This window comes from Athene noctua, chromosome 18, assembly GCF_965140245.1.
Source record: "Athene noctua chromosome 18, bAthNoc1.hap1.1, whole genome shotgun sequence".
Taxonomy (NCBI): Eukaryota; Metazoa; Chordata; class Aves; order Strigiformes; family Strigidae; genus Athene; species Athene noctua.
Window position 1 is genome coordinate 14,025,709 of NC_134054.1, and position 21,516 is coordinate 14,047,224.

The 21,516-nt window shown below is 69.7% G+C and overlaps 4 protein-coding genes across 7 annotated transcripts in view; 1 reads left to right on the top strand and 3 right to left on the bottom strand.

Annotated features, from left to right (window-relative positions):
• The window catches only part of RNF213 (ring finger protein 213), a 51,258-nt gene extending 50,339 nt beyond the window's left edge, over window positions 1-919 (bottom strand). Inside the window, exon 1 of the mRNA XM_074922230.1 lies at window positions 863-919. The gene's annotated coding sequence lies outside the window, so the exon portion shown is untranslated. The remainder of the gene's footprint in view (window positions 1-862) is intronic.
• Window positions 920-3,165: 2,246 nt separating this feature from the next.
• On the bottom strand, window positions 3,166-10,707 carry SLC26A11 (solute carrier family 26 member 11). 2 transcript variants are annotated; one of them, XM_074921665.1, is made up of 16 exons: window positions 10,419-10,707; window positions 9,974-10,166; window positions 9,703-9,788; window positions 8,921-9,000; window positions 8,079-8,221; window positions 7,670-7,845; window positions 7,447-7,519; window positions 7,007-7,057; window positions 6,605-6,665; window positions 6,233-6,288; window positions 5,975-6,115; window positions 5,718-5,845; window positions 5,269-5,368; window positions 4,934-5,067; window positions 4,543-4,615; window positions 3,166-3,773 (listed from the first exon to the last, which is right to left on the bottom strand). In XM_074921665.1, exons 1-16 carry the CDS (start codon window positions 10,593-10,595, stop codon window positions 3,685-3,687), a joined length of 1,761 nt encoding a protein of 586 aa, XP_074777766.1. In that variant the 5' UTR covers window positions 10,596-10,707; the 3' UTR covers window positions 3,166-3,684. The 2 variants fall into 2 exon arrangements, with proteins under 2 accessions (XP_074777766.1, XP_074777765.1); XM_074921664.1 differs by having other exon boundaries at window positions 4,934-5,070; window positions 10,419-10,706.
• Window positions 10,209-14,819, top strand: SGSH (N-sulfoglucosamine sulfohydrolase). Of its 3 annotated transcripts, XM_074921666.1 has the most exons (9): window positions 10,792-10,995; window positions 11,246-11,406; window positions 11,514-11,619; window positions 12,342-12,492; window positions 12,762-12,918; window positions 13,185-13,266; window positions 13,353-13,556; window positions 13,820-13,977; window positions 14,098-14,819. In XM_074921666.1, exons 1-9 carry the CDS (start codon window positions 10,902-10,904, stop codon window positions 14,377-14,379), a joined length of 1,395 nt encoding a protein of 464 aa, XP_074777767.1. In that variant the 5' UTR covers window positions 10,792-10,901; the 3' UTR covers window positions 14,380-14,819. The 3 variants fall into 3 exon arrangements, with proteins under 3 accessions (XP_074777769.1, XP_074777768.1, XP_074777767.1); XM_074921668.1 differs by lacking the exon at window positions 10,792-10,995 and adding an exon at window positions 10,209-10,470 and having other exon boundaries at window positions 13,820-14,812; XM_074921667.1 differs by having other exon boundaries at window positions 10,714-10,995; window positions 13,820-14,814.
• A 150-nt stretch (window positions 14,820-14,969) lies between these two features.
• Window positions 14,970-21,341, bottom strand: GAA (alpha glucosidase). Its single transcript, XM_074921663.1, has 19 exons — window positions 20,955-21,341; window positions 20,723-20,868; window positions 20,257-20,422; window positions 19,808-19,904; window positions 19,605-19,724; window positions 19,340-19,458; window positions 19,068-19,199; window positions 18,798-18,908; window positions 18,517-18,630; window positions 18,320-18,404; window positions 18,051-18,168; window positions 17,592-17,725; window positions 17,338-17,489; window positions 17,103-17,251; window positions 16,886-17,027; window positions 16,608-16,706; window positions 16,297-16,461; window positions 15,734-15,886; window positions 14,970-15,394 (listed from the first exon to the last, which is right to left on the bottom strand). Exons 1-19 carry the CDS (start codon window positions 21,297-21,299, stop codon window positions 15,335-15,337), a joined length of 2,607 nt encoding a protein of 868 aa, XP_074777764.1. The 5' UTR covers window positions 21,300-21,341; the 3' UTR covers window positions 14,970-15,334.
• Between the last annotated feature and the right edge of the window lie 175 nt (window positions 21,342-21,516).

The following is a 21,516-nucleotide window of genomic DNA, read 5'->3' on the forward strand; positions in this document are numbered from 1 at the left end:
ATCTTTTTCACATCAACAAACCAAAAGCAATTCCGGTGGCCCAGGTCATCCTCTCTTTCAGGAAATAAAAGAATTAGGAAGTATTTCCCCTGGTGTAACTGCATTAATTGTGCTCACAGAGACAGAATTAGCGCGTTGTGAAACAAATTCAGGAAGTGAATTCTGAACCTAACAACGAGCTGAAGATAGGAAATTCTGGTTCAAGAGGGATGAGACTGGTCTTTTTAATACAGCATTCCATAAAAATGGCACCAGCTCCTTGGCAAAACACAAGCAAGTTCAAACGGGGGAGCTGAGCGTGGAGGCGCCAGGGACTGACTCCTTCTCGCCCCGTCGTCCCCCACCGGTCACCGCAAAGCCAGGAAAGCTCCGGCCGGGCCAGGACGACGCGGGAGGGTCGAGGGGAGAGCGGGGCCCCGCCGCCTCCGGCCGCCGCGCTGCAGCCACCCCGGCGCGTCCCCCGCGCAGCCCCCGCCGCACCCCCATGCCCGGGGCCTCGTCCCCGGGGCCCAGCGCGGCCTCGCACCTGCTGCGGGAGCCGGGAGAGCCGCGGCCGGTCACCGAGCGACACACGCGGCGCTTCGCCCCTCCCCGCGGGCTCTGCGGAGACGCGCAGGGAGAGACAAGGAGGGGGCAGAGAGAGAAATACCAACATTAACGCGGAGCGATGGACTCTCCGCCACGCAACCTCCCTCCCGGCTCCGCTTTTATCTTCAGGGAACAAACTGCGACGCTCAGACCTCGGCCCTCAGCTGTGCCAGCTCACAGGCGGGGGCGGGAACCACAAACGCTTTAAAAAAACCGAACAAATAAAAACAGCTGCGCAGAGACCTTTGAAAATTAAACGCCTTGGAGAACGCACCGGGCGCGGCGGGGCCCAGCGGGCCCGGGCCGGGCCATAGTCCCCTCCGGAGCGGGCTCGGGCCGCCTCACCAGCAGGCCCTGCCCCGGCAGCCGCAGGGCTGCAGGCTGCGAGCCCGCCGGGGGGGTCCGGAGCCCCGTCCCCGTCAGGGAGAGCCGGGCCCGCGCCTGAGGCCAGAACCGGGCCCGGGGGCCCTGAGGCCGCAGCCCGGCCCGCACGGCACCGGCGGGGGCGGGGCGAGCCCCCTGGGCGGAGCCTATATGCAAATATAGCGCGGCGGGTTCCCGGCGGAGCGGCGCCGAGCCCCGCCCCTCCCGCGTGGATATGCAAACGAGCCGGGTGGATGGACCAATGGCGTGGCGAATGGGCCGGCGGAATGCAAATGAGGTCCGTTAGGTGAGGGCCGGCGGGGGGGAGCGGGACGGGGGGGCGCCGGGGCACGGCGAGGGGAGGGGAGGGGAGGGGGTGCCCAGGGGACGGCCGGGCGCACCGGGGGGGTCCGGGGGGGCTGTAGAGGGGCCCGGAGCCCGCAGCGCCCCGTCCCCGCCCGCAGCGCTGCCCCCGCCTCCCCCCGCCTCACCGACGGGCCGGACCGGGCCGGGATCGGCACCTGCAACTCCCGCCCCGCCAAGTTTCGCTTTTCCGCCGAGCCGCCAAGTTTCGTTTCTCGACGTCACCGCCGCCACCCCCCGCCCGGCCCCGGGCCCGGCCCGGCCAATCCTGCCGCGACCGGGCCGCCTTCCCCCGGGCGGGTCCCGCCGCGGCTCCGGGGGTCCGTGTCTGCCCCCCACTCCCCGCCCCGTCGGGGGTTGGGCGGCTGCAGGCGGCCCCGGTGCCCGGGAGCGGGCCTGGGGCTCAGCCCCCTCCTCATCCTCCCGAGCCCGTTCTGCGGGTCCCACATGGCCCGGGCCTCCCCCGTGGGCTGGGGGGGTGGAGACACAGCGGCCCCCCTGCTGCCTGGAGGAAAGGTCCCTCGGGCCGCGGCCGGCGGCCTCTCCTTCCGTCGGGTCTCGGAGCTGCTGCACCCCGGCACCAAAGGGCCATAGACGGGCTACTGGGGGGGGCCGTGGGGTGCTTGACCCCCTCCTTCACCCACACGTGCCCCCGGCTAGTGCAGGGACGTGGGACGGGGCCTGCCAGCAGCGGGGGGGCGGGGGGGGGCGTGTGTCGGAGGATCCAAGAGCCAAAAGCGGGGCCGCGACCGTCGCCCCGGAGTCCCCGGGACCGAGCGGACGGGGGGGGCTCCCAGCGGCGCCGGTCGCCCCGCGCTCTCAGCCCCTCACCCCCCTCTCTGCCCACCGCCGCTGCTCCCCGCGTCCCCGGGCCGGGCTTACCTGCGCCCCCCCGCCGCTGGCTCCTCGCCGGGCACACGGAGCCCTCCCAGCGCGGGGCCGGGCCGGCGAAGATCCGCTCCGGCTGCGGGGGCCGGTCCCTGCCCGAGGGGACGGACGGACGCGGGTGGGAGCGGAGGGCACGTGTGTCCTCCCGGGCCTGCAAATGTTTATCTGCTGCCGGTGCAGCAAAGAACTCGCCGCCCAGCGCTGCTCCGCTGCAAAAACAAACACTCCCAAGGCTCCAGCAGCGGGACCTGCAGGCCCGGGCGGTTTTGTGCCTCCCAGGCACCGCCTGCCCCGGCAAAACCCGCAAACCCTCCGGCAGGAGCCGCGCCGGGGCGTGTCCTCGGGCTCCGAGCAGCGGGGCAGCCGGCGCTTGGTTTCGGTTTCTTTTCCTTGGGCTGCTCAGCATGGCTCAGAAATTAGAGCTTAATCTTTCCTTCCCACACAAAAGGAAAAAGCGTTCCCCAAAGGAAGGCAGAGATCACGCTGACTCATTGTCAATGACTGCTTCATTACACTCTCTGTATGGGGGTGTCAGCCAAGGGCAGTTCGGGAAAACTGATTTCTCCTGAACCCTGCCCTCTCAGCCCCGCCGCCTGACAGAACTATTGCTTTTTGCACCCATTTCACAGCAGGGCAAGCGCGAGCTGGCATCCCAGTGCCCGTCCCCTCAGTGTCTGGCAGGAGTCAGGCGAGGGGCTGCACCCCCAGGGCAACGGCCCGGCCCTGCCTGATGGCAGCGTTTGGCAGAACACCCCAAAAACCAAGAGGGGACAGTAAGGAGCAAAATCACTGATGTTTTTCATCTCCCAACAGCCTGAGGTTGGGAGCTGCAGCGTGCCCTTGGGCTTGGAGTGAAGCACCAGCAGCCTTGAAACTCGCTTTGACAAAAGTCCACTCTACAGTTCGGTACGTCCCAGAGTAAGAAAAGTGTCCAGAATTAAAACACATGATTTAAGAAAAGTGTCCAGAATTAAAACACACGATTTAAGAAAAGTCTCCAGAATTAAAACACACGATTTAAAAAAGACAGTGGCTTCAGGGATGGGGGGGCCTGGAGCAGAGGTGGCTTTTTCCCCCGAGGACCGTGATAGGAACCGTTTTGCCCCACTCAGCCCTTCCAGGAACGCCCTGGCCTCGGCCTGCAGACGTGCCTTGGGTGGGTCTGGGAGCTGGTGTGGGACCAGCAGAGCCTGGTCCCAGTGTCCCCAGTGAGGGACCAGCAGATCCCAGTCCCAGTGTCCCCACCAGCTCTCCCCTCCCTCGTGCGCAGCCCGCGTGGGGCAGGGCTGGGGCCGCTCTGCCCTCCCCTGCGTGGGACGGGGGGACGGTCTCCCCGGGCGGCAGCCGGGGCCCCCCGAGGTGGCTGTCACCGGGGTGTCACAGCCACGGCCCCGCGTGGCACAGGACACTCAGCGCTGGTGCAACTGGAGGCAAGGAGACGGGGAGGTGACGCTGCCCCGAGGTCCCAGGCGGGTCCTGCCCTCACTGGATGAGCCCCGCGGGCAGCAGCGAGGTCTCACTGGTGAGGGGGGCGGCCCCGCTGCCCCCCAGCTCCGCTCCTCCGCACCGCTCTGAGCCAGGAAGGGGGAGAAGGGGGGCAGAGAGTTAAGCCGAGGCTTGTGTCCTGGCTTTGGCTGGGATAGAGTTAATTTTCTTCCTACCAGTGCTGTGTTTTGGATTTCGGAGGAGAATTATGTTGATAACAAACTGGTTTAGTTGCTGCCGAGCGATGCTTACACAAAGTCAAGGCCTTTTCAGCTTCTCACCCTCCCGTGCCAGCGAGGAGGCTGGGGGCACACTGGGAGGGGGGACAGCTGACCCCGACGGGCCAAAGGGATATTTGGGACCACAGAATGTCACGTTGAACAATAAAACTGGGGGGAGTGGGCCAGGGGGTGGTGGCCCAGTGCTCGGGGCCTGGCTGGGCATCGGTCAGCGGGTGGTGAGCAACTGCATTGTGCATCGCTTGGTTTTGTCCAGTTTTTTATCACTATTATAATTTTCCCTTCCTCTTCTGTCCTATTAAACTGTTTTTATCTCAACCCACAAGTTTTACATTTTTTCCTGATTTTTTTTCCCCCGTCCCACTGGGGGGGGGGGGGGGCGAGCAAGCAGCCGCGTGCTGTTCAGCTGCTGATCGGGTTAAACCACAACAGCTCCTGTGAATCCCTGAGGTGGGGGTGACCCTGCTCCCCAGAGGGGCTCCTGCTCGTCAGGCCCCTGCAGCCCCCCCACCCCATACCCCCACCCCGCAGCTCTGGGGCTTGATAAAGGTCAGATTCCCAAGTTCATCTTCCAGAGCCCCACTCAGGAGCAGCCTGGGGGTCCCCAGCCCCTCACCTGCCTCCTCCCGGGTGGGGAAATGCTGGAATCCTTCTAATTCTGCGGCGAGCAGGACTTGGAGAACGGGGTCCTGGGGGAAGAGAAACCCGGGCTGGGGGAGCCTGCTGCCGGCTGCTGCCCGGCCCTCCGGGGCTGAGCCCCCCAGCCAGCGCGGGGCAGGGGGCGCAGCCCTTCCCCACCACCCCGCAGCCGGGCTCAGCTGCGGCAGCCTCCACCGAGGTGAGGGGGCTGGAGAGGACGAAGGTGCTACCCGAGGAGCAGCACCCTCCGGGCAGTGCCAGCGGCCAGCGCGGCGAAGGCGGCGGTGAGCCCACTGGCACGGACCCTCTCCTGGGGAGCAGGGCTGAGGCCCCGCGGCACGGAGCCACCGAGGCTGCGCCCCACGTACCTGCAGCCCGCAGAACGCCAGCGAGCGGCCGTGCCTGCGCAGGTCCCGCAGCAGCTCTGCCAGCCCCACCACCACCGTGTAATCGATGCTGCTGATGTGGCAACAGTCCAGGATGACGGAGCGCGGTGGGGACGCTGCTGGAAGAGGAGGGTGAGGTCACGTCCCCAGTCCAAGGATAACCAGCCCAGGGGACGCAGAGCCAGAGCCGTGGCTGGAGGGGTCAGACGGCCCCGGGAGGGCGGCAGGGGCAGGTCTGGGCAGCATCGTCACCCCCGCCAGAAGCGGGGTTACCGCCGGGTCCCCGGGACGAGCCGACGGGTCGGGCAGCCCCGTACCTGCCAGAGCGCGGCTGCAGACGGTGTCCCGGAGGCGCTCGACGGCCGGGAAGTGCAGGCTGCTCCCCGGCTGCACCAGCAGCACGTCCCCCTCCGACACCTGCGCGAGACCCCGGTGCGGGGTGACGGGTCACGGGGAGCTCGGGGCTGTGACCTGCCCCACGCGGGGACAAGCGCCCCTGTGATGAAGCAAAGCACCGACCTCCTGGGCGGAGGGGGCACGCAGGAGCCCCCACCCCTCAGGGACCCCCCACTCCTGCACACACCCCAGCGCCAGCGGGAAGCGGGACAGCCATGCCTCCCTCTCCCGCTCTCAGCTCCTGGGATTCTCCTTTCCTCCTGCGCTTTGAGAGGGGTCCCTGAGCCGCGCCAGCGGCAGGTGGGGACACGGGAGAGGGCACCCTGCACCCCAACACCCCGCTGCCTCCAAAGGGAGGTGGGAAGCCCACCTTAACCGGGGGCCTGGCAATGGAGTAGAGCAGGAGAATCCCCGAGACCAGCACCCCGGCCACGATGCCGTACTGGACCTCCCAGAAGCAGAGCAGGAACGTCACACAGAGGGGCACGAGGTCCAGCCCTGCGAGAGACACAACCCAGGCTCAGCTGCGCCTCGTCCTCGTGCCACGGGGCCCTCGGGGACGGCGCCTGCTCTGCAGACAGAGCGGGTAGCACCGGGGGATCGACCGCTCCCGGCTCGTGCCCTCACTCTTAACTCGCCAGAGTGTCCTGAAGATCCCAGCGTCAAACATGGGGAGCACAGCCGAGACGATGACGGCGGCCAGCGCCGCTTTGGGGATGTAGTAGAAGAGCGAGGTGAGGTACGCCAGCGAGAGCAGGACCAGGGCACCTGCGGCGGGTGGGGGGCACCTGAGCCAAGGGGCCCCTGATGCCCAGGGTGCCCGGGGGAAGCGGGTGCTGGGCGTGGGGGCCTGCGGGGCAGCCCACGGCAGGGCAGGGGCTCTACCTGTGACGAGTCCTCCCGCGGGGGTGCAGACGCCCGACTGCGCGTTCACTGCCGTCCTGAAATGCAAAACCACGCGCTGTCCCCGCCCCATGCCCAGAGACCCCACGCAGGGAAACCCCCCGCCCTGTCAGGCCCCACCGGGGAGAAACCCTAGCAAGCCGGGGGGTCCCGGCCTGCAGCGGGACCGCAGAGCACGCGAGATGGGAAGGAAGGTCACGGCGGGGCCCACGCGCAGCGGCTGGGGACAGAACACGAGTGGGGAACCCACCGGGGTCTGCACAGCTGTCTGCCCGAGATCCTGCAGACCCCTCACCCCCCAGCCCCAGCCAGCACCCCGCGGGCCGGGGCGCTCACCCCCCTCCTGCCACCCACCGGCCAAAGCTGCCCGTGATGGGATACGACGAGACGAAGGAGCCCAGGATGTTGGCGAAGCCTGTGGTGGGGAAGGAGAGGGGGATGCAGCAGCTACGGGAGGCGCCGCCCGGGCTGCAGAGAGGTCTGTGCCCATCCTCACCCCCTCCATCCCCAGGCTGGTGCCCGGGGCCAGAGCGGAGCCCGTCCAGCCGTGTGAGCCGGGCGCGGGCTGCTCTGGAAACTGCAAAGCTGTGAGAAAGGCTTGGGGTGGGGGGAACGTGCAAGGTAAGAGAGGTAACGCTTTAGGCTGAGGCCAGACTGCTGAGATGGGGATCTCCGGCAGCTCAGGGCTGTGGGGCACATGGTGATGCTCACACCACATCCCCGCGCCCTGCCCTCCTCCTCCCAGCGGCCTCTTACCGATCGCCAGCAGCTCCTGGTTGGGGTCAATCCTGTAACCGTTCTGCGAGGCTGAAAGGAGACGAGCGGCATCGCCCCGAGTTTCCCGCAGGCACAACCCGGCCCGAGCGCGGGGCGGGGCCGGCAGCCGTGGGCCCCAGCCCGGCACCCCCCGGGCGCAGGAGCACCCCGAGACAACACTCAGCTCCCGCGCAAGCTTCGGCTGTGCACAACGCAGGGAACCCCCAGCCCCCTCCCAAATCAGACACGGGGGAGCTGCCTGGCTGGGGCGGGGGTCGGCAGCACCCCATGGGACCCCTCCTGCCAGCCCACACCATGAACTGGGCTCAGCGCGGGCAGCCCAGTCCCCCCCGCTGCCCCCGTGGGAACAGCACCCTCCCCAGCACCCCAATCCCCCCGCAGAGCCCCCCCGTGAGCGCAGGGGCCTGGCGCAGCCGTACCGAAAGCCTTGGCAATCGCAATGGTCTCCAGCAGGCCCATGAGCGGGACCACGGCCAGCCCGACCCCCATGTCCTGGCAGGGAAGGACGTGGTCAGTGACGCCACCGAGGGACGAGGGTGGCCCCGCAGCAGAGCCCCCCCCCGCCGCGTGGGGAGCCAGCAAAGGGGCGAGGAGAGAGCGGCCCGCGGGGCCCCCAGCCTCCCCGGGCAGCCTGGCACCCACCTCCACCATGCTCTGGAAGGGGACGGTGCCGTTGGGTGCTGCCACGGAGAAGCGCGGGAGCCGGAAGGCGGGGAGGCCCTGGGGGATGCTCCCGGTGAGCGTGAGCGGCTGGGAGCCCAGCGCCTGGAAGGAGTAAGCCACCAGGCCAGCAGACAGGACTACGAGGGCGTTGCGTGCTGGAGCAGAGAGAGAAGAACTGTGAAAACCTGCCCGGAGCCCAGAGGGCGGGAGGGACGGCAGGAGGTGGGTCACGGGCTGCCGAGGCCTTCCAAGCCTTAGGAAGGGACACGCAGAGCGGCGGGACCGTCCTGGGGACTCTGCCCTCCCCGACCCACCTCCAGGTCTCGGCTCCCACCCACCCGGGCTTTGACGTGGCCGCGGGAGGGGGGGCAGGGGATGGCCAACGCACCGGTGGCAGAGGTCCAGACGATCAGGTGGCTGATCCTGGCAGCCAGCGGCGCCGCGGGGGCAGCTTGAGGCAAGCGGCTCTTCATGGCCCGGAGCCCCGCCAGGGCGGCCAGGCAGGCCAGCCCCAGGACAGCGTCCCCAACCCTGCAACAGGCCCATCAGTGCCAGCCCGAACACGCGGCGGGCTCAGGGAGAGCTGGCCCACGGGCACGCATGGCGGCTGGCAGGGACCCTGCCCCGGCACCACCGGCAAATCGGCCAATGGGTTTGTGGGCTCCTCACAGAGGGAAGCAGGACCCCCCGCGACAGGCAGGATCCGTGCGGCAGGATCTGCCTCCCCCCCCCCCTCCTGTGCCCCCCAGCGAGGCCAGGAGGGGCTTTGCCCGCTGTGATGAAGCGGATTCCGCGTGGCACCGGGCGGCCTGTGAAACCCGGGCTGCAGCACGGACCCCGGGCCACGGGGGCAGCAATGGGAGAGGACGGGGGGCACGGGGATGCCCGAGCTCCCTCCTGGGCTGTCAAAACGAGGAGTTCCGACACAGCCAGTCCCAAGGAGGTGCCTTTGGGCTGGCCAGATCCTGAGGTACCCAGCTGGGAGCGGAAAACAGGACAAGCATGCCCCATCCTTCCCCCTCAGCAGCCTGGGAGCCCTCATGCTGCTCCCCCCATCTTCAAATTTCCAGCTCAAATGGAAATGGCTGAGGACAAGCTCTCGAGTCACAGCGCTGGGCGGGGAGCGAGAAATCGGCCCAAGGTGTGAGCAGAGAGATGGGAGGGAAGCAGCAGAGCCCGCGGCCCCGCAGCCGCAGGGGACAGAGTGGGCAGGCGCAGGGTTGTGCTGACCTGGTCTCCCCGATCCTCCGCAGCATCTCGTACAGCTGCAGGAAGAACTGCCGCGGGATGCCCTGCAGCCCCAGGATGTTCTGTGCGGGAAGACAAAGCCTGGTGGGAGCTCGGCACACCCTGAGCTGCGGGTGCCACGGACGGGGTGCCGGGAGCACGGGGCTCAGCCTGGCACACGCACAGTGCCGCTGTCCCCCCCAGGACGGCTCCATGCGGGGACAGCTCAGAGATGCTCTGATTTTTTTTCCCCGTTTCCAGGCCCCGAGGTGCCTCCACCCCATCCTGCACACACGGGTCAGGTCAGGGCCCTCGCCCCAGCCCGCGCAGCCCTGCCGTACCCCGTCGCCCTGCCGGGCGCGACCGCAGCCATTAGCCAACACCAGCCCCGGGGTTGCCCGCGCAGCCTGACACCATCTCCCTGGAGTCTCTGATTTTAACCACAGAGGAAGTGTTGCAGCCCCAGAACTGCCGGCAGCCCTTGTGTCCCCGAGAGACCAGTGAGGGACCGGCGGAGCTGCAAACCCGCCGTGCCCGAGGCTCCCACAGCACCTCCCACAAGGGACCCGATCAAATGTCCTGGTTTTACTGGTGTCCTGAGGGTCACTGGCAGAGGGTGGTACAGCTTGGTCTGCTCGGAGCAGAGCACTCAGGGAGCCACCAGATCTGCTGGCAGGGGGACCTGTGCCCCCTTTCTGAGGCTCCTTCCCCTCACACGGAGCACGTTCGTCGCCCAGCCCGGTGCTGACCAGCCCGGCTCCCCAGCACGGACCAGCAGACCCTACCTTGACCTGGCTGAAGCCAATGGTGACGGACGCGGCCGATGTGAAGCCTTTAATGACTGGGCAGGAGATGAAGTCCAGAAGGAAACCTGCAGGGAACGGGGGGCAGTGAGCACGGCGCTGGCCCCGACGGGGAGCACGGGGTGTCTGCACGCACACAGAGCGGCCGCGGCGGGACGATGCCAACGCCTCAGAGAGCACAGGGGAGGGAACAACTGCGGGACGTACAGCAGCATCCTTAAAAATACAACCATGGACGGCAAAAGCATCTCACCGAGGTGCAGGAGCCCCATGGCCAGCTGGATGCAGCCGGAGAGGAAGGCGAGCAGGACGGCATAGACGGGCTCGTGGAACGCGTAAGAAGAGACGAGCAGCGACATGATGGCCGTGGGACCCAGCGTCACGTCCTTGGCGGTGCCCAGGAAGCAGTAGATGAAGCAGCCCATGAAGGACGAGTAGAGGCCGTACTGCACGGGGACAGAAGCGGCGCTGGCACAACGCTGCGAGCCGGGAGGGGCCGGACCCGGGCAGGCCGGGGTGGGCTGCGCTGCCCTCAGGCCCTCCCGACCACAGCCTCGACGTCTGCGGCTCCCAGCCCTGGAAAATGGGCACCTGCAGAGGGGCAGCCCTCGGCCGGCCAGCCCTGCCCGCCCTGCCGCTAGCCCGCTCGGGGTGCAGTGGCCCCGGGCACCCCCGGGCCACCGGGCGCTGCCACCCACCTCCGGAGGCAGCCCGGCCACCTCGGCGTACGCCAGCGCCTGCGGCACAACGGTGAGTCCCACGGTCAGGCCGGCGACCAGGTCGAGCTGCAGCCAAGCCCCGGAATAGCGCGGGAGCCAGCCCAGCACCGGCAGCTTCGTCCGCACCCCCGGGCACCGGGGAACCGGCACCGGCATGGCCGGGGCAGCGCCCGCCAGCCCGGCCGGCTCCGGACTCCCCGCGGGGCCGGGGGCAGCGGGGGGGGGGGCCGAGGGACCGCGGGCCCGGGACCCCCGCGGGGCCGGGGGGGCGGCGGGGCGGCTCCGCCGGGGTCACCCCGCTCCCAGCCGCGGGGCCCGACGGCTCCGCCCGGGCCGGATCTGAGCGGCGGGGCCGCCTCATGTGACCGGGGCAGAGGAGGAGCCGCCGCGCCCCGTCGCTGCTGCTGCCGCTGCCGGTTCCGGTGCCGCCGTCGGTGCCGCTGCCGTGCCGGTGCCGGCGCCATGCGGCCCTGGGCGCTGGTGCTGCTGCTGGGCGCGCTCCGGCCCGACGGGGCCCCGGCGCCGGCCCCGGCCCGCAACGTGCTGCTCCTCCTGGGTGAGTGCGGCCGCCGGCCCGGCGGGGAACCGGAGCCGGTACCGGGTCCGCGCCCGCCGCCCCCAGCGCGGGAGTGCCCCGTGGGGAGGGGAGGGACGGCCCCGGGGGTCGCACTGCGTCCCCTCCCCAGCCCGGGGATGCTCCCGGCGTCATCAGTGCCCCCCTGGGCTGTGCCCCCCCCGCCGGTGGGGGGACATGCCGGGGGTCAGGCCCGGTGCTGGGGGCTCACCCCGCGCCCCTCCCACCGCAGCAGATGACGGTGGCTTCGAGAGCGGCGCCTACAACAACTCGGCCATCCGGACGCCCCACCTGGACGCGCTGGCCCGGCGCAGCGTGATCTTCCAGAACGCCTTCGCCTCGGTCAGCAGCTGCTCCCCGAGCCGGGCCAGCATCCTCACCGGCCTGCCCCAGGTACGGCACCCCCGCCGTACGGGGGCACGTGGACCCGCTCCCGCCGGGTGACGCCTCTCGGGGCTGGCGGGCCCGGTCCCAGCCGCGTTGTCTCCCCCCGCCCGCAGCACCAGAACGGGATGTACGGGCTGCACCAGGACGTGCACCACTTCAACTCCTTCGACGGCGTGCGGAGCCTGCCCCGGCTGCTCAGCCACGCGGGCGTCCGGACAGGTGGGGAGCCCAGAGCACGGGGCACGGGCCGGGAACCCCCCCTGTGCCCTGCACCCCCTCGGGTGACGGCACCTGCCTGCGAGCCGGCCGGCCCCGCGGCCCTGCTCTGCGCCCACACCCGGGTCTCGCTCCCCTGCCACCCCCGTTACACCCCGCTTTCACTTCTGATCCCCATCCCGCTCCTTCCCGGCTCCCAAGTTCACACAAGGCTTGTGCTTGACTCAGCGGCTCCAGCGCTCGCCCACCCCTGGGGGGCCGTGGGTCCCGGGTGGGCCCCATGTTCTGGCCGGGTGTGGAAGTGCCTCTGCAGCCAGCAGAACCGACGGGCCACTGCAGAGAGGCTGGGGCTGGGCTCTGCTCCCGGGGATCAGGGACAGGACAAGAGGGAACGGCTGGAAACTGCCCCAGGGGAGGCTCAGGCTGGGCAGGAGGAGAAAATGTTTCCCAGCAAGAGTGGTCAGAGAGTGGAAGAGGCTGCCCAGGGAGGGGGAGTCCCCATCCCTGGGGGGGTTTCAGGGCCGTTGGGATGAGCTGTGGGGGGATGTGGGGTAGGGGAGAACTTTGTAGAGTCGGGCTGAGGGTTGGACTCGATGATCCCGAGGGGCTTTTCCGACCTGAACGGTTCAGTGAGAAGCTGCAGCGTTTCCACGTGCAGCAGCGTCTGCCGAGCGCAGCGGACACCCCCTCGCTGCTCTGGCACAGCCCGTGTCCCCCCCTCGCAGGGATAATTGGGAAGAAGCACGTTGGGCCCGAGGCCGTCTACCCCTTCGACTTCGCCTTCACCGAGGAGAACAGTTCCGTCTTGCAGGTTGGGAGAAACATCACCCGAATCAAAGCGCTGGTCCGGCAGTTCCTGCAGAGCCAGGATGAGAGGTGAGACCGAGCCCCCCCGTCCCTGGGGCCGGCTGCGAGGGGGGGCACACGAGGGGAGGGGGAGACGGGCCTCGCTGAAGACGTGTCTCCGTGTCCCAGCTGGTCACAGAGAGGAAGGGACACCTCGTCTCTGGGTCACCCCAGATCCAGAAGCCCAGATTAGGTGGGACTCGTCCCACCGACCCCAGCTCACCCCCTCACAGCCCGGGGCAGGGCTGGGGGGCGCGGGCAGCCCTTTGCTGCACCACCTCCACCCCCTCCATCTCCAGGCCTTTCTTCCTCTACGTCGCCTTCCACGACCCGCACCGCTGCGGGCACTCCCAGCCCCGGTACGGGGCCTTCTGTGAGAAATTCGGCAACGGAGAGAGCGGCATGGGCTGGATCCCTGACTGGAAACCACAGCTCTACCGCCCGGAGCAAGTGCAGGTGGGGGCCTGTGGGGCTGCGGGGGGCTATATGGGGCTGTGAAGGGGTATATGGGACTGCATGGGGCTATTTGGTGCTGTGGGGGGCTATATGGGGCTGTGGGGGGCTATATGGGACTTTATGTCACGGCAGCCTCCACCAAAGCCAGGGCAGCCGCGGGCTGGTCCCAGCTGGGTCACCACCAGCAGCATTCGGGGCAAGAGCAGGCAACGGCCACCGTGCCATCCCCGTGGTGGCCACACGCCACTTTCCCTTTCTCCATTTAGGTCCCCCACTTTGTCCCAGACACGCCGGCTGCCCGGGCCGACCTGGCAGCCCAGTACACAACCATCGGGCGCATGGACCAAGGTAGGAGCCAAGGTGGCCACTGGCCGGTGCTGCAGGACCCTCCCGCCTTCCCCCTGCCCCCCTGAGCTCTCCCCCTGCATCCGCAGGGATCGGGCTGGTCCTGGAGGAGCTGCGCCGCGCCGGCTTCCACAACAGCACCCTGGTGATCTACACCTCGGACAACGGCATCCCCTTCCCCAGCGGCAGGACCAACCTCTACCGCTCGGGCACCGCCGAGCCGCTGCTGATCTCCTCCCCCGAGCACAGCGCGCGCTGGGGGCAGCTCAGCCGGGCCTTCGCCAGCCTCCTGGGTAAGAGCCCGCGGCCCCCAGGGGGGGCAGAGCTGGGGCGGGGGGCCAGGAGCTGGTGCCACCCTTCCCGTGCCAAAACCCTGTCGCGGAGGACAGGCCTGCAGCCCCCGGCCGGCCCCGGGAGGGAGGACGGGGCAGCGGGGTCCCAGGGCCACCCGCAGCCCACGCGGCAGCAGCCCCGGGGGCCGTTCTGCCCCTCTCCGGGGCTGTGTTTCCTCCCGCGGGCACCGGCCCCTCCTCTCACCCGTCTTCTCCCCCTCCAGATCTGACGCCGACCATTCTGGACTGGTTCTCCGTCCCGTACCCTTCCTACAGCATCTTTGGCCGGCAGCGGGTGCAGCTCACCGGGAAGTCTCTGCTGCCGGCGCTGGAGTCGGAGCAGCCCTGGGCCACCGCCTTCAGCAGCCAGAGCCACCACGAGGTGACCATGTTCTACCCCATGCGAGCCGTCCAGCACCGGCACTTCCGCCTCATTCACAACCTCAACTACAAGATGCCCTTCCCCGTCGACCAGGACTTCTACGTCTCACCCACCTTCCAGGACCTTCTCAACCGCACCAGGGCTGGGCGACCGACCCACTGGAACAAGACCCTGCACCGGTACTACTACAGGGACCGCTGGGAGCTCTTTGACTACAGCCGCGACCCCGCCGAGAGCCAGAACCTGGCCCCCGACCCCCGCTACGCCGCCGTCTTCCAGGTCCTTCGCACGCGGCTCCTGAAGTGGCAGTGGGACACGGGTGACCCCTGGGTCTGTGCCCCCGACGCTGTCCTGGAGGAGAAGCTGAGCCCCCAGTGCCAGCCGCTGCACAACGAGCTGTGAGCGGCCCCGCCGCCCTCGGGCAGGGTCCTGGGCGACACCCGAGGCTCTGCCCCTGCAGCGCAAACACCGCCCGGCCCGGGAGCGCTCGGGGACCCTCCGCTCCCGGCCAGAGGAGCCCTAAGGGCCCAGCTGCTCCTCAATAAAGCCCCGCAGGGGAGATCGAGGTCCCTGCCAGCCCTGCTGCGGGGGGGGGCAGCTGCTGGCCCCGGGGGGAAGGTGGCCCGGTGGGCACGGGCGAGGCGGGGACGGTTTAGTTTAACAAAACATACGAAGTGCCCAGAGTCGCCGAGGTGTGCGGGGGGCTGGTGTCTGCTCCCTCCCTGCACGGCAGAGACTGGACCAGAGCTGCGGGGGGGGCCAGGGCTGGCAGCCCCCCGAGGGCAGCAGGAGGCAGCGGGACGGACGGGCCGAGGGGTTCTGTGGCACAGAAGCCTGCGAAGGGTGCAGGCGCTGGGGGGCCCCTGGCAGGGACGGAGCCGGGGGGGGTCCCAGCCGGGGTGGGGGCTGAGCCAGGGCTCAGCAGGACATTTCACCGGCACAGAGAGGGCCTGGGGCTGCTCCCAGCAAACAGCAACTTTATTCACAGCACCACTCCCTTGCCCCCCAGCACAGATCCCCCCCCAAACAGGAGACTCCCTGCAGTCCCCTCGACAGGTTACCAGTTCCACATGTTAACTGATTTGCTGTCTCACAAAGCACTTGGGTCTTTTTTTTTAACTCATTTTGGAGGAAAAGAGAGTTTCCCCGTCCCCAGGGGTCGTGCAAGCCCCCCGCCCCGGCCCTGTCCAGCGCGCCCATCTCCAATTGACCCGTTAGCCAGAAGGGAAGGCAAAGCCCAGGAACTGCCCGGGGAGGGGGGAGAAGCAGCTCCGGTTTGACAAAGGAGGGGACGGATTTGGAGCTGGGGGGAGCAGCATTGCCTCTCCCCACCGAGCAGCGTGGGTCCGGCGTGGGCTCAGGACCAAGTGATCACAAACTGCTCCCACATGGGCAGTGACACGGGGACTCGCAGCACCTGGGGGAGGGAAGGAAGGGGCAGCACGGGGGGAACCAGCAGGACGGAGCGTCAGAGCCAAGGGGGGTGTCCTGCTCCTCGCAGAGCTCCAGCCCCACCACCATCCTCCCTCCCCACCCCCTTGCCCCCTTGCTCGGCCTAATCCTGCCCCGGCCCCAGCACAGGGACCCAGCCCGTCCCGGGCAGCCCTTTGCACTCCTCGGTGCCAACAAAGCGGGTGCTGGGCCACCGCTGGGGCCAAACCCTGCCAGCCCCTCGCTGAGCCCCAGGTCCCTTCCCAGCTGCCAGCCCGCAGCTCCCCCCCACCCAAAAACCCTCCTGGGGGGGACGAGCACTCACCTGGGTGTCATTTCGGTAGGAGAAGTCGCCCACGAGGGCACCGTTGGCCAGGACCTGCCGGGGAGGGCTGGTGACACCCATCACGGTGACGGCCTCCAGCAGGACCCCGTCGAGGTGGGCGCTCGCCCGCAGGAGCTGGCTCAGCACGGCGCCCTGCGGGGACAGGGGACCGTCACCCCCCAGCTCCTGGGGCCCGGCTGCCCCCACGGCTCCTCGCCACGGGCTGCCCAGCCGCGGGGCACCGAGCCCGGGGGCCACGGGCGCTCTGCCGGCACCGGGGAGCGGTGAAGCTCTTCAAGGGAGGGCTGGAGAGCAGCGGGTGCTGTGCGGCGCCGCAGGTGCAAGAAGGGACAACCAGCTCCCCAGCGCAGGCACCCCCCTCCCAAGGGGGCTCCTGGGGGGGTGCAGCCCGCGGGGGACACCCCACCACCACCCCACAGTGCTGCAGTGGCTCAGCCTGGTACTTGGGGCACGACACCCCACGGTGCTGCCTGTGACCGTGCCCGTGCCCCGAGGACGCCAGGACCGGGTGCCCCCCGCCAGCAGCCCCCTGCCCTCCTTACGTGTGTGGCCAGGAAGAGCATCTCGGTGTAGTCGCCGTTCTCAAAGGTCTGCCAGCTCTCCCCGTCATCCCAGAACAGCTCTCCCCTGGCGAAGCCGTCCAGCGTCAGCGCCACCACCAAGGCCATGCCCTTCCCGCGGGACTCGGCCGTGCTGAACGCGGGCTCCTGGGGCGCAGGACGGGGCTCAGCTCCGAGCGCTGCGCATCCGCCGCCCCCCGCCCCGGCCACGCACCGCGGGCTCGTGGCTTGTTCGGCAGCGTCTGCTCTGCCGGGGACCACCACGGCGTCACCACAGCACCGGGGGGGCTCACCTGCAGCGGCAGGATGTGCCCCGCGCGGACATGGACGTTAATGGTGTCCAGGGGAGCGGGCAGGAGGACCCACTGCCCTTTGCTGCGGATGGTGGAGTCCTGAATGCCAACGAGAAGAGGAAGGAGTAAGCACAGGGTGCAGCACGCCCAGGGGGGGTCCCAGCCCCCCTCCAACGGCCACAAGTGAGGCCTGAGCCCCAGCACAGCCCCGGGGTCTGGTAGCAGCGGGGACACAGGGACACAGGCAGCAAAGCCCCCCCGAACAGGGGAGCACCCACCCCTGCGAGGCTGTACCACGTCCCCGCCGGGAAGTAGCCGCTGACTTTGGTGGTTCCTGGCTGCAGCACGGGGGTGACGAGCAGCCCCCCGCCCCACATCAGCTGGCGGTCCAGGGCCCAGGTGTTGGGGTCCTTGGGGAACCTGAGGAAGGAGGAGACGGGCAGCGCAGCGCCAGGGAGACCCTGCACCCCGCTCCCGGCGCCCGTCGGCACTCACTCGAGGAAGAGGGGCCGTGCCACCGTCTCCCCGGCAGAGTGAGCCCGGTGGAAGAGGGTGTAGAGGAAGGGCAGGAGGGAGTAGCGGAGGCAGAGCGCCTTCCTCATGGCAGCCTGGGCGGCTGGGCTGAAGGCGTACGGCTCCTGGGGCTGCAGAGGAGAAGGCAGGGGGATGCTCGGACCATGCGGGGGGAGCAGTGGGTGCCCCGTCCCCCAGCCGCCCCCCCGGCGCTCACCCGGGCGCCATGGTCGTTGTGGTTCCTCATGAAGGGGTAGAAGGCGCCCAGCTGGGTCCAGCGCACGCACAGCTCCTCCGACGTGTCGCCCGCGAAGCCACAGATGTCGGCACCCACCAGCGGCACCCCGAAGAGGTTGAAGAGCAGCACCTCTGCCGGGGGGCACAGAGGGTGTCGGGGAAGCCCCCGGCTGCAGTGGGGGGGGCACAGGGGGGAAGCGGAGCAGGATGCGGCCCCGGCACCCCGCAACCTACCTGGTATGGAGTAGTAGAGCTGCTCCCAGTTGCTGCCGACGTCCCCAGTCCAGTGCCCCGCGTAGCGCCCGTGCCCAGAGAACGTGGAGCGGGAGATGACGAAGGGCCGCTTGCCCCGGACCCTCAGCAGTGCGCTGCGGGCAGGAGGGGGCTCAGCAGCTCCCAGCAGAGCAGGCACAGGCCGGGGCAGACACCCAGCACCATCCTGCCCACGGGGCAGTCTCAGGGCACAGCCCCCCTGCCCAGGAGCCAGCACGGCCGCACAGCACCAGCTCCAGCCCCGGGCTGGCAGCAACAGGCAACGCACCGGGGTACAAACCCAGCCCTCGCCCCCCTGCTGAATGCCCCCCAACACCCGCCCTGCCCAGCTGCGCTGTGGGGAGGGGTCTCTCCCGGCTCTGGCACCCCCCGGGATGTGCATCAGCTCCTCAGGAGCTGCGACACCAGCCCCGGGCTTACTCATGGGAGGCGACGGCCTGGGTGAGCCCGTAGAGGCTGTGCAGGTTGTAGTGGGAGGACAGGTACTGCTGGCTGGAGGCGCAGATGGTGCCGCCTTGGAGCCGCCCGCCAAACACTCCTGCACGGGAGCAGCGCTGGCCAGGGCGAGCACAGAGCCCCCCGGCCGGGACTGGAGCATCCCCGGGCTCCTCCCGGGGCTCCCCACACCCCCAAGCTCCTCCCGGGGCTCCCCACACCCCCAGGCAGAGGCTGGGACCCGCTCCCTGTACCTGGCACGTAGGGGGGCTGCTCCAGGCTGTTGTTGGGGCAGCCGTCCTGGGAGCCCTCCACGAAGTTGGATGGCTCGTTCATGTCCTGGGGAGCGAAGGGGAAGGACGAGCTGCCCTCGCTGCCGTGCCGGAGCCCGGCAGAAGCAGGGGGCAGGAGCCAGGGAGCCGCAGGCGGCGGCTCTGCCGGAGCCACTCACGATCCACATGCCATCGAAGGGCACTTGGTCATGGAAGTCCTTCACCATGTCGTGCCACCACTCGTGAGTCTCTGGGTTGGTGAAGTCCGGGAAGGCCGTCGGACCCGGCCAGACCTGCGGGAGGGAGGCAGCAACCGGCAAAGCCCCGCTGTCCCCAAGCCCCTGCACCTCACAGCCAGCCCATTCTCCACCGTGGCCGTTCCCCGTGTATTTCCCTCCAGCTCTCGGGGCCCCACTCAAGCTCCATCCCCGCGGGGACCGGGGCCGCTCCCCGCACGCACCTTCCCGATCAGGGGCTGCCCCGTGGCGTTTCGGATGAACACCCCTCGCTTCAGTCCCTCGTCGTAGGGTTTGTAGGTGCCGGGAGGCCCCGAGCTGCTGATCCCAGGATCCTGGTGGGGCACAAAACCGGGGCTTCGCCAGCAAGGGCAGGGAACGGCCTCCCCCGCCTTCCTCGGGGGCAGCTCCATCACCACCCTTGGGGGCAGACAGAAGCCCCGGTGCCAGCCCACAGGTGCGGGAGCCCTGGCACGGCCGGGGGTGTCACTCACCACGATCATGATGTACCTCAGCCCGCGGCGGTGGAAGTCCCGCACCATCTCCGGGTAATCCTTGAAGCTTTTCTTGTTGAAGGTGAAATCCCTCTTGGCATCCGCATAGTCCAGGTCATTCCACTGCACGTCCTGGGGACGGCGGCACCGGTGCTTGGGGAGGAGCAGGGACCCCCACACGCCACCAGGGGACCCCCCACCCATGGGGACTCCCCCGCAGCCCCCCCACAGCCGCTTTTGGGCAGAGGCTCTGGGGAGCAGCTGAGACCTACCAGGGGGAAGCGAGCTGCCGTCATGTTGGCCACGACCTGCCGGGTGATGTCGGTGGAGGAGTAGCCCCAGCGGCAGAGATGGAAGCCCAGGCCCCAGTACGGGGGCATGAAGGGGAACCCTGGAAGCCAGGAGGGTGGGTGCTGGCCAGGCGGGCGCAGGGCCGGCCCAGCACCACGCTGCCCCGCAGCCCCCCCACTCGCAGCATCCCAGGAAAGCCACCGCGGTGCCCCCCGCCCGTGCCCCCCGCCCGCGGCTCGGCCCTACCGATGACATCCAGGTACTGTCGCACCACGCTCTTGGGGTCAGGGCCCAGGAAGACGTAGAAGTCGAGGATCCCGCCCGTCGTGCGCCAGGTCAGGGCCGGGCTGGGCTGCAGGAGCACGTCTGGGGGAGCGCAAGTACCAGAGGAACGACGTCAGGACAGGGATGGGGGTCGAGCCCACGCCCGGCACCTCTGTGGGGCTCACCCATCGCGTTGCTGTTCAGCAGAAAGACGCCATGAGCCGACCCATCGTCCTCCATCCCCAGGTAGAAAGGGTGGGAGCCGTAGAGGTTGACCTGGGGCTGGGGCAGAGCACAGGGCGGTGCCAGCGAGGCTCCACCGGAGACCCCGGCACAACATCCACCCGCCGCCGTCCTCGAGCACCCTCAAGAGGTGGAAGCCCAGGGCCGGTGGCCCCAAACACCCCCTGAATTCAGCAGAGCTCTGCCTTGAGCCGGAGCCCTGGCCCACGCCGGGGAACGCGGGTCTGAGCAGCACCGAGCCCTCGGGGGGGACACGGGCCATGGGCTCGCGTGGGGCTGAGGCCAGGGCCCAGAGCTCAGCCGGCGCCATTCCCCGGCCCCAAATAACGACGTGAAGAGGCGGCGGGGCCACCCCTGCAGGTGAGCCCTCGCCCCCGGCCCCGCTCCGTACCGCGGGCGCCATGTCCCGGTTCCAGAGGGTGACCCTGGTCCACGTCGTGTTGAGGACCAGCGGCGTCAGGTGCTCCCCCAGCCCAGAAATGAAACGGGAGGGCAAGGAGGTGGAGATCTGCAGGAACTGGTCTGCGAAGAAGAGGGGCGCGACGGTGGTGTTGAGCCTGTTGGAGAGAGGGGGGGCTCCGGCAACCGGCCCCGGCAGCGCCCAGTGCCCGGGGAGGAGGGAGGCACCGAGCTGGGAACCGCCAGCCCCGGGGAGGGACACGGGGGCTCGTCCCCGCGTGAATCAAACCCCCGTTTTGGCCAAGCTCCGGGATTCCCGCGTCCCTTCCCAGCCACCCAGCTGCAGCGGGGGCCCAAGCAAAGCCCCCGCGGCCACGCTGCTGCCATCCCCCGTGTCCCCCCCGTGGGGGCCGGGGCGAATCCCTTCGGGGGGGCTTTGCCGGGCTCGGGGCACTTACAGCACCCGCCCGCCGCGCTGCCGGTAGACGAGGAGGCCGAAGGGCTCTGGGCTGACCCGCACCCCGTAGAGCGCGGAGGCGGCTCGGCCGCTCGCCCGCGGCGTGGCCAGGGGCACCTCGTAGCGCTGCCGGGCCGGGTCCCGCAGCTGCGGGGACACAGACGGGGGTCGGCCGGGGCCGGGGGGGCCGGAGCCGGGCCGGGGGGGGCAGGAGCCGGGGTCCCGGGGCGCACCGTGAAGCGCAGGCGGGTGGGGGTCTCCATGGCCACGTCCAGCCGCAGGTTGCCCACGTCCCCCGGCAGGAAGCTGGCGGCGACGCGGCGGAGCCGGGCGGTGAAGCCGGTGGCCGTGGCCGTCAGGTTCTCTGCCCGGTAGCTGCGGTAGCCGCGGGGGAAGAAGCACCAGGGCGGGCCGGGGCCGGGGCCGGGGGGGCCGTAGCAGCAGCCCCGCGCCTCGCAGCCCGCCCGGCCCAGCAGCCGCTCGGGGCCGCAGTCGAAGCGCTCGCCCGGGGGCACCTGGCAGGCGGCGTCCCCGGGGCTGCGCGTCGCGGCGGGGCCCGGCAGCGCCGCCACAGCCATCGCGACAGCGACCGCGATCGCGACCCGCGGCCCCGGCCCCGCCATGGCCCCGGCTCCCAGCAGGCGCGGCGGGCGCGGCCCACGGCGCGTCACGGCCCGCGGGGCGGGACCGGCCCCGGCCCGCCCGGCCCCGGGTGCTGCCGCCGGCCGGAGCTACGGGAAAGCGGGGCCCGGGGGGGCCCCTCCGGCCCACAGCTGCCCCCAGAGCCGCGCGGCG